General features: G+C 34.8%; 2 protein-coding genes across 2 annotated transcripts; both read right to left on the bottom strand.

Moving 5' to 3' along the window:
* Positions 1-944: 944 nt before the first annotated feature.
* On the bottom strand, positions 945-1,579 carry LOC113766962 (inhibitor of trypsin and hageman factor-like). Its single transcript, XM_027311126.1, has 2 exons — positions 1,514-1,579; positions 945-1,334 (listed from the first exon to the last, which is right to left on the bottom strand). The coding sequence occupies exons 1-2, from the start codon at positions 1,530-1,532 to the stop codon at positions 1,141-1,143; spliced, it is 213 nt and encodes a 70-aa protein (XP_027166927.1). The 5' UTR covers positions 1,533-1,579; the 3' UTR covers positions 945-1,140.
* A 5,772-nt stretch (positions 1,580-7,351) lies between these two features.
* Positions 7,352-9,112, bottom strand: LOC113765176 (syntaxin-related protein KNOLLE). The gene is made up of 2 exons (XM_027309263.1): positions 8,358-9,112; positions 7,352-7,896 (listed from the first exon to the last, which is right to left on the bottom strand). The coding sequence occupies exons 1-2, from the start codon at positions 8,961-8,963 to the stop codon at positions 7,567-7,569; spliced, it is 936 nt and encodes a 311-aa protein (XP_027165064.1). The 5' UTR covers positions 8,964-9,112; the 3' UTR covers positions 7,352-7,566.
* Positions 9,113-10,814: the final 1,702 nt, after the last annotated feature.

The raw sequence follows: 10,814 nt of genomic DNA, 5'->3' as shown, positions 1-10,814 counted from the left end.
GCAAATGAAAATTTCATGATCAAATTAGATAGAGATGATGAAGATCATTGTGATAGAGGGGAAAAATGAAATTAATGGGCTATGGTTGGACGAGAAAAAGAGACGAATTCAGGTTATGCTATTATGTATGTTACGCACTAGAATATAATATCTTCATTTGGTTTCATTTTCGTTTGATTTACAAGTATTGGTAGTGGTTTGTCACAAAAGTTAGTTTCTCTATTCCTAACGCCATTGGAGTATGGGGTTGCTCTTGGCATAGGCATCAATAGTGGTTGGTCACGTCATTTTCTGTTCAAAGCAGGTGATAGGCGATAGGTGTTGGTTCATACTTTGAGGTGTGAGATTATTCAATAGACAAACAATAGTGTTAATTTGGGGCAGGAAGCTTTTTGAGGGTATTTTAGTTGGTGGTGGCTATGGTGGATTTGTAGAGGAAGTGATTCAGGTAGAGTTTGAAATTTTGATGATGCCGAAATTGATAGAATTTGGGGATTAAGTTGAAGTGCAATTTTGGTAAAATTTGGGATTTTAGTGATGCCAAAATTGATAGAATTTGGGGATTAAGTTGGAGTTTGTTTGAACAGGTTGACGAGGTTTTGGATTTATAATTATCATGGAAGCATAGTAAGTTTGGATGAAAGCGTTTGTTACTTTTTTTGCACTTTCTTTTGATGTATGATATAGCATAAAGGTAGGATACTTAGGTATAATTCTAGTTTGATGGGTCTATACTGTTACTTAAACAGTAAAAGCAAGGGAGGTCAGTGTAATTTTCTAAAATTGGGGGGAGTTGAGTGAAATTGTCAGAAATCTCAAGGGAGTTTTTTGAAATCATCCCTTCTCAAAAAGTAAAAGAATAAGGAAATATAGCAATTCTTGTTCATCCTCTGTTGCAATTTAAGTCAATTCGACACAAAGAGAGGGAGAAAGAGAGAGTTGCATGTCGTGAACATAATTTACCAACGAAAATCTCACTTTTTTTTTTATTTATTCATCACAACCATATGAAATACAAATACAACGTCTACAAGTGCCCATACAGTGGAATACGTAAAAATTACAACCTTAAACAATCACTTATTGATTGACAATAATAGTAGTACATATGACATGAGAACATCAGCAGCTTCTTGCACTTTAACCAATATGAGGTACTTCAGTGACAATGTTGTTCTTGTTAACCCAAACCCAAACCCTGTCACATCGAAAATCTTGGATCACAGATGATCCTTCAGGGACAATCCTAGCAGTAACCAGAGGGTTTTCTTTCTCAATTACTGCTTTTGCATAATCACCATCCACTCCAAGGAGTTCAGGCCATGAACTCTTACCTGCAAAACCAAAAAAAAAAAGGGAAGGAAAGAATGCATAGATAGGTTAGACCATGCATTAACGAATTATTATACCATACTTAATCGTAACAAATTAAATCGCCATAATAGCGAAACATGCATGATTGTAAATAATACTAATCCTTTCTTTGCTAAAAATTAAAAGTTTACAGAATTACCTTTGCATTCTGTTGCCATTTTTCTCTCTCTCTTTTTTTTTTGTTGTTGTTTGTGCTCGCTGTAGATTGATCTTTGCTTGTAATGGTTCGGTGGTGAATTGCTTTCTATTTATAGATAGTCGACATTCTGGAAATTTCAACTACAGCCTACTATTTAGTTTTCATTTGACTATTAACAAATTAGTTTTGAAGTATGAGGTTTTGCTATTAACAAAAGATTTCTTGAAAATTAGCTCCATTTTGACTTTTGCTCGTACGGACAGTTTGAGTTTGCTTGATTTATCTAGCCTGTTACTTTGAAAAAAAAGGCTGATGCTTGCTATCTCGGAAAGATCAGCATAGGCTGAAATGTTTGTGGAAAGGTGCATGGTAAAGATCAGCAAAGGGCTGTTTCATAATATTTTCCGTGCACGTAACTTGGTAATGTGTACTTTTCAAGCTACCAAATAAGATAAGGTAGTACTCTATTATCTTAAAAAAAGAAAAAGAAAAAAGAAGGTAGTGCTCTATTATTTCTCATCCTTAGCAGTCTGCACCTGCGCAAAACTTTTCAAAGATCATACCTCTGCTTAATCGATCGTCGCCTAGGTGGCCTAGGTGAACTTGGTCACCACTAAGGTAGGTGAACTTTGCCACCACAAGGGAGTTAAAGTGGTTTTGTGGTGGGAGATGAAGGGTGGTTTATTCTCTTTTGGATTTTCGATGATCTAGTTGGATTTGTTCCCATCCTCATAGATCATTAGTAGTCATAGATACGTGACAATTGACTGAAAAAAAAAATCGTTTGAGAATCAAATTGCATTTGTAAATTGTCTTAGGAGAGGAGCCAATGCTGTTGGAGTCCGGTACGATTCGATCCCATTGGTATACTTTTTATATTATTTGATCTACAATTACATTATATTATTATAGTCGGGATAAAAGTGATATACATGATAAATATTTGATATATATATTCATTACAATATTATGATGAATTTGTACACCAAAAATTTAAACATATACAACGACGAGATGGAATTGCACCAAACACAATTGTACTGAGTCCTTGTCCAATTGTCACCACTAAAATAACTTATAACACGCAAGAGTTTTTTGGTTGAAAATTTGTGTTTGCATCTTCCTATGGGCATGACAAATTGGATTGCAATCAGATTATCCTATAACTTATCCTGGCTTTGAGGATCCGGACTACATCTACTCACGTACTCAGCCGGAATAATAGATTTGTCCTGATAGTATTGGAAATGCTGACCGTTAGAAACATCCATCCTAAATGCTAAAGGTCAAGATTTGGCAAAAATGAAATGGGAAAAAAGAAAAAATGTACAGTCCAGATTGTACAGTTTAACTTTTGAATAATTTCTCAACGTGCAGTCCTTATTACGATACTGCATCCAGAACATTCTTCTTTTTTTTTTAAAGAAATTTTAAAGAAATTGTCAAGAGATTAGATTAGGGGTCTTCTTTTTTTTTTTTTTCATACTATCCTACTATATCCTAATTTAAGAGGGAGGTCCAACTGGGTCTAAGAAGAACTGATGAGGACTAAATCACCATCGGACTAGACGGGTGCACTACGCACCTATATAGATTTTTTTTCAAAGAAGCCGTATATTATGACAATTGATGGGAGATAAGGGTTGAACAGTTGACATTCTTCCACTTCACCAAACCTTAAAGACTTGGTGGTAGCCAACACCCAAAGGCTGTTGGTTGGGGTCTTCTTTTTCAGACTGGTTGAATGTGGGCCTAGGGAAATTAAATGGGTTTCTTCGAGTCCAGTGGTATACAGCTTGCACCAGATTCACTCCATGGACAACCTCTATCCAGGTCCCAATCCACCAATATGAAGCTCCAACTTTTGTCTAAGCCCATATAACTAGATCTTGGAACAAGATAGCCCAAATTTTCAACCAGTTGACCTCCATTAGATGTTGAATTCAGGGTAAAAAATGATTGAAACAGAGTGCACCAAATTTGTAAATTGAATGTGCAATGCAAGCAATAAAATAGGAAAATGGTGAACATGATTGATAGAGAAGACAATAATCCAATTATCAGTTTTTGATGTTTCATGCACAATAATTCAAAATGTAAAGTGAGATCATGAGCATGACACACAAACGAGTACATGGAGAATAAGGTAATATTGCAGTGAAAGAGTTGCCAAGATGGTAATTCTATTGTATTCTAACCAATTGAAGGAGTTAATATTCCATTACCCGGCCTTGTTAATCCAAACCCGGACCCTATCAAAGCGGATTTCTGTTGTGACAGATGAATTTTCAAGAACAATCACAACATCTAGGGAAGGATTTTCCCTCTTGATTATTGCTTGAGCTACTTCACCTTCCAATCCTAGGAGTTCAGGCCATGAACGCTCACCTAAGAAATTATAGATTAAACCAACAAGAAAAAGCATTAATGTTGCCATTAAAAAACCATAGTTTAATCTCTAATAGGGTTTAAACTAGACTAGAAAAAAATTGAAACGTGGTTAGCTTGGCATTCAGCCATTTTTCTCTATGCTTTTCTTCTTGTACTCTCCTGAACTTGAAGATATTTTCTTGTGATCACTCGCTGTAGACGTGTTGTATGCATTCCATTGTGGACCATAATAGCTCTAGAACTTGTTTGCCTACGTCTCGGGCAAGTTGATTTTTGATTTTACTATTTATATCAATTCCAAAAGTTTGAGATGCTGGCTCCTTTGACTATGGCCATGTCAATTAATTCAGTGAACTTTTTCAAAGTTTACACGCTAAAATTTCTCCTTCCATAATTCACTTGTAAATATTACTATCGAATCCCAATTAAGCCACACTATTTACAGCGTGACTTTTGTGTTTTTTCCATAGTCGAATCAAAGGTTAAAATTAGTGATTAATCTTTCTTACACTGATAGTATATGCACTATCAACGTTAGATGAATGACAATTATGTAAAATTCGAATTTGAATTTTAACTTTTGCACATATATCATGAATATAATGATGATAATGTATATACTATCAAGTGTGATTACCCTAGTTCAAGGGGTACTTAACTTAATTCTTGTGTAATACACGCCTTAACACATTAGTATTTAAACGTTTCTCCATTAAAACTCGAAAATCAGAGAAAAATATTAGTGTCCAGTCATGCATTTATAGGTTTATGTTCTCATTTGTTAATATACTTCAAGGTGCTTTTATGCTTTCTCGACCAAAAGAACACAAAATAAGATGAAAAGAAATTAATACACGGGAAATTAGACCAAGCCGCTTTTATTGGAAACCAGAAGTTACATTGAATAAATTTGACAATGAAGAGAAATCCAATTTTATTTGTCTGAGGCATTATTTTTGTTCATGGCTTAAATAGTATACTGCTAGCTAGTTGCTAGCATGTGTGGTACTTAGTGTCAATGGATCTGCAGCTGGTTGGATTCTTGGGCACTCTCTAACCAATAGTAGGAACACTTGTGACAATGTTGTTGGTGTCAATCCAAACCCAAACTCTAGTACAACGAAAATCTTCAGGTACTCCCGTTCCTTCCAGAACTATTATAGCAGTGACTAAAGGGTTTTCCCTCTCAATTGTTGCTGCAGCTACTGCACCATCCGTTCCCAGGAGCTCAGGCCATGAATCCTTACCTATAACAAGACCAAAAATACCACTATAATTTGATTTTGCCATGCAAAATTTTTCTTGATACAAAAATAGAATCCTATCGACTTCAGTACATAGGAACTAACACAAGTAAAAAGTCCTGCAATCTCAAATGCAAATCAAAGCAATATAACATTTGCAATTACCTTTGCATATTGTTGCCATTTTTCTCTACTTTCTTCTTGTATTTGCCAGTGATCTCAGTTTGTGATTATTCAATGGTGAACTATGCGTATTTATGGTAGTGCTGCAACAAAGATACGTGCAATTTTATAAGATTTAAGCTTCCACTTGCATAAAAGAAAGAAATGCAGGTTTGGTACGATTTTGACTAAGCTGATACAGCCACTTTGAATATGCATGAAATTTCAGGTCCAGCATACAAGAATGCTTAATCATCCATTCCATGGTGGCTACGTCTGAAATGACTGTTGGTGCACGGAATGTTTACTTTTCAATCTACAAATAATTTTCTCATCCTTATCGCCTGTCAGTCAGAATATGATTCATTTCTCGAAGATCATTTTATAAAGTCACTTACTCTTCTTTTTTAATTTTCTCAAAAACCTCTTTTCCTCGTTTCATTATTATTATTTTAAAGCTTTATGCATGTTAGGTATAGGACTACTTTTTTCAGACCAGTTCATTCTGAGTCTAGAAATGTCATATGGGTTTGGCTCACTCCAAGAAGTTCTCACAGGATTCACTCCATCGATCAAAAAACCTGTATTTGGGTCCAAATCCAAAATTCTTTGGACTTGTGAAGTTGATACAACATTCTTTGTTAGCTGATACGAATACTTTTTTTTTTTGAAAGATGATACGAATACCTAAGTTAATTCTTGTTTAATACACGCCTTACCACATTAGTATTAAATCTTTTTTCCTTTAGAACAATTAAAGGTTTATTTTCGTTTTCTAAAGTGCTTCAAGATGCTTTGATGCTTTCTCAACCAAAAGAACAGGATAATTAGTAAAGCCACTTTCATTAATTGCAAGTTCATAGTCACACAAATATACATATGACAGCAAAGACAAACTTAATATATTTGTCTGGTGCATTATTTTGTACATGGTCCATTTGTGATACGTGCATGAGTATCAATCAGGTTTTTGGGTTCTTCAGCACTCTAACTAATAGAAGGAATTCTTGTGACAATCCTGTTCGTGTCAACCCGAACCCAAACTCTACTACAACGAAGATCATCAGTTACTGCTGGTCCTTCCCCTAAAATTATTGCAGTGATTGCTAAAGGGTTTTCCCTCTTAATTGTTGCTGCAGCTGCTGCACCATCTGTTCCCACCAGGCACGAGCTCTGGCCAAGAATCCCTACCTATAATAACAATGATAATTTGACAAGGCCATGAATAATTTTTCTTGCTACAAGAATTGAATCTTGTCAACTATAGTGCAGAGGGACTAACATAAGAATTCCTACAATCTCAGATGTAAATTAAAGTACCAAAACATTTGCAATTACCTTTGAATTTTGTTGCCATTTTTCTCTCTTTGTTCTTGCATTTCCTCATGATTTTGTTATTATTTCCTTGCATTTTGATGCGTTATATATGGTAGTGCTACGACAAATAACACACGTAATTTTATAAGATTTAAGTTGGCTGGGAGGCATGCAAGAAGCTTAATCAGGATTTGATGGTGGCAGCGTCAGAAATGTGTTTCATAATATTGGGGTACTTTTCATTCTATAGAGAATTTCCTCATCATATAATCATAACAGGTTTTCATATATTTTGGGAAATTACAAAAAGGATTCTCTTTGTTTGAGAATAATACGTATAACAACTTTAGTCTGAAAATTGAATTGATCTCAATGGGAAAAAGGGGTATTTTGGGTTGGAGGAGTGAGAGTTTCTCGGCTTGAAATCATCCAACGTTTCACTTTCAAATCCAAGAACATTCTTTTCTGTTCCGTGTGATTAGTGTTCAACATATTTTGCTCTCCTGGTTGTCATGAAATTGGGATCTGGTAATTTTTTTTTGGAGGCGGGGGGGGGGGGGGGGGGGGGCCAAGAAAAGCCAGCAAAATTCCTGTAAGTCTGTAGTTCAAATAGAAATTGCTTTGATGAGAAGTCAAGAACGTCTCCAGAGAAAATACGAAGAAAAACTTTGAAGGATTGTAGATGAATCATTAGAATGTGATGAAAACAGAAGACATAAAGAAATGAAGCAAATGACTATATATATATATATATATGTTCCTTAAGTTGCCTTTGCTTGAGCCACTAAGGCTACAGCAGTAACCAATGTAACACCCCTCAAATGAACAATAGTCAGTCAGTCCTAAGACAAAAGGACCAACAGAGTCTTGCAAACCACTATCTCATGTAAAGTTGTAATCAATTAAAGAATACAAGAATTGTTTACTAAGATGTGAAATTCATGATTTGCTAAAACTGGTAGCAATTGGGATTATGACAAGAAGAATGATCACAAGGAGAAGGATGATCCCAATGCACATGCACTTTCTGCTGCTCCTCTGGTAGTCTTTTGCAGTCTTGAGATTTTTGGTTCCATCACTCACATACTGAGCAGCATTCATCACATGGTGCTGAATGTCATCCAGTTGCTCCCCTTGTGCCTCCACCATCACAGCCATGTCCAAGAATATTTGATGCAGCTCTAGCAAACTCTTCTCTATTTCCTTTGCTGCATCATACCTGTCCTGTATTTCCACCACTGTTTCCAGCACCATTCCGCTCCCATGTTCCTGGCGACAAAAAGAGAGTTATCATATATAGAACGGGCCAATTAGATAGATCATATAGATAGGGTGATTTGAGATGCATACAACTTTGAAGAAGATAAAGAACTAAGTAAAATATCAAATGAAGGATCTTTGTTCTATTATAGGTTATGGAACAAAAGCTCCCAAATGCCAGGCAAGATGAATTATACTAGAGAATTCTAAAATTGGCACTTCTTAGTTAAGAATCTGAACTATCAGATCATTAGAATTTGAAGTACCCTTTCCTCCTCACCCACTAAAAAAAATATTATAGCAAAAAGGCCCATTTTAAAATCGAAATTGAAAAAGGGAAACTAATTAAAATCTCAAACCAAGAACCAATATAAATCCAAAAGTTAAGATAAAATTCAGAAATGAGAAAAATTTTAAAAAAAATGAATGAATAGAATATGAAGTATACTAAAAGTTTTAATTCTTCAAACCTGAATGGCCCTGGACATGAATTCCTCACCACCCTGTCCATTTCCACTAGAAATAATCTTCTCAATCACCTCCTCATCGGGGTACTCCCCCGTCACAGTAAAGTACCTTCTACCTACAGTTTCCTTATATTCAGTCATCATCTTCTGCCTCAACCCCTGAAACTCCATCATTAGCTCCTTCAGCTTCTTCCTAAGCCCATTAGTCACCGCAGACCTGGTCCGATCAACTGGGGTCCCCTGTTTGCACCCGGAAAGTCGCCGACTCGCTGCATTAGCCCTGTCCATTTCCTCCAGCTGAGACCTAATACTCTTAGCCCTCTTCAGCACTGCCAGAATATCGGCATTTATGCGTGTTCGAAGAGATTTTAAGGCCTCGGGCTTGTGCAGAGCCTTCCCCTCTTCATTGGCTTCTTGCAAACGAACCAAGATTTCTCTGATTGAATTCATTTCTTTCTTGACCAGCTCTGCTTCTTCCAGGAATGAACTGAGGTTTTGGTCCATATGGGTCATCCCCATTTCTAGATCTGGACCGGCTTCGAGATCTTTCATTGCTTCTTTCTTTAGATCGACATAGCTTGTGAAGGATTTCGTCATCAAATCATTCATCTTGACTTTTTTTTTTTCCTGGTTGGGTGCTAAAAATAGAGAAAGAAAAGGCAGACGAAAATGGAAACACAATTTTTTTCAGGTGGCAAGAAATTGGAGCGGATGCTGAATTTCAGATGGCAAGTGAGGGAGAATCAGATTGAGATTTTGGGGTTTAAGGAAGAAGCAATATAAGAGTAGCTGATGGGATTTGGGGATTGATTAGAGATATAGCCGTTAGTGTTTCCCAACGGCTATATTTCAGGATGGATTGTGTTTTATCGTCGGGTTAATCTCACATACCTCCCCTGAGGTTTTTATCAATTGCAGAAAACTCCCCTCAATTTCTAAAAATTACACCTACCTTCCCTATTTTCACTATTTAAGTAATATTCTAGACCCAAAAGGTTATACTTTTTTCAAAATTCCTATAATGCCCTTGAGTTATAATTCATAACAAAAATGTAAAGAAAAAAAATGGTTTACAGTCTCTATTTCATTTATATTTATTTCCTACCACTATTACCTACTTATTAACATCCAAATCACCACTAAATAAAAACTTATCTTTGTTCTAATGTTCCTCTTTTACCTAAAAATTTCTGATGCAGACAATTATATAAACTATAAATGCTACATCATATACCCAAAAACTTACCTATAATTTCATAACAATATCATATTTTACTTAATATACTACAATATTCATCAATATCCCAAAATTTCAATTCTATGGTTACCACCTTTTTAATACAAAATAATCTAAACCATCACTACAAATATCAATATCCAATATATTCCATTGGCACAAAGTTCAAAATCAATCAAATTCTCTCTATAGGAATAATATCAATAATTATAAATAAAAAATAGAAACACAATGCAGTTATAGATATATACCAAGAACACTTTTTTTCATAATAACCATAACAGTATAACCTATATTTAGTTCCTATTTTACTTCTTATCCTTAATTTTTATTTTTTTATCACTGTCACTATCTTCATCTCCATCTAATTTGATAATGAAATTAACACTCAATTTGTCATTTGACAATTTCAATTTGCTAATACCTATCAAAAATTGGAAACAAAACTGGGCGCAAGGAAACTATTTACTAATAATGAAAAACTGAGAATTGAGAATAAATACCAAGATATATAAGTATTGGTGGTTTAATGTGTATGATGATTTTATTAGTAGTGACAGTACACATTTGATTGATAATAATAAACAAATGAGTTTGAAAGAAAAATAGATATATGAGTAAGAGAATAGATATTTAAATAGAAAAAACTGTGATTTGAATTATTGGTTAATAATAGATGAGAGAATTTTAATATTTGATAGAGTTTTTTAATAAGTTGATAATTAATAAAGGACATTATTGTCTTTTTATCATAACAAGGGAGGTCTCTGTAATTATGTAAACCCCAAAGGAACCGAATGAAATTGTCGAAAATCTCAGGGGAGGTTTCTGAAATTATCCCTTTGTCGTCCAACGTTTGAACACTTTCAGGTCCATTACTTGTTTCTGTTTTTGTTTTTTTATCCTTCGTGTACTAATAAGCTTTTTCATGGTACAGAGACCGTAAGTTGGGAATTTAGTCGAAATCAAAAGTAGAGCTTCCTCAAGAAAACAAAAAATTTAAAAATACAGGTAAAAGTAATTTTCAAGAATGTTATTGCAGTTAAACTTTCCAATTTGTTTGAGAAAGAAAAAACTATTTGAGTAGTTGTAGATCTTTGAGACAGTAGTAGATCAAGACACATGAGATAATGAGCCATCCAATGAAGAGTAAACTTGTATAATTACAATATGGTAAGAAGTTGACACTTGGTTCGTAGTGATGCAGTAAGAACTTGTAATTT

The sequence above is a fragment of the Coffea eugenioides genome, chromosome 3 (genome assembly GCF_003713205.1).
Source record: "Coffea eugenioides isolate CCC68of chromosome 3, Ceug_1.0, whole genome shotgun sequence".
In the NCBI taxonomy this organism is placed as follows: domain Eukaryota; kingdom Viridiplantae; phylum Streptophyta; class Magnoliopsida; order Gentianales; family Rubiaceae; genus Coffea; species Coffea eugenioides.
Note: the sequence above shows the minus strand (reverse complement) of the source record. Positions and strands in the feature narration are given on the sequence as shown.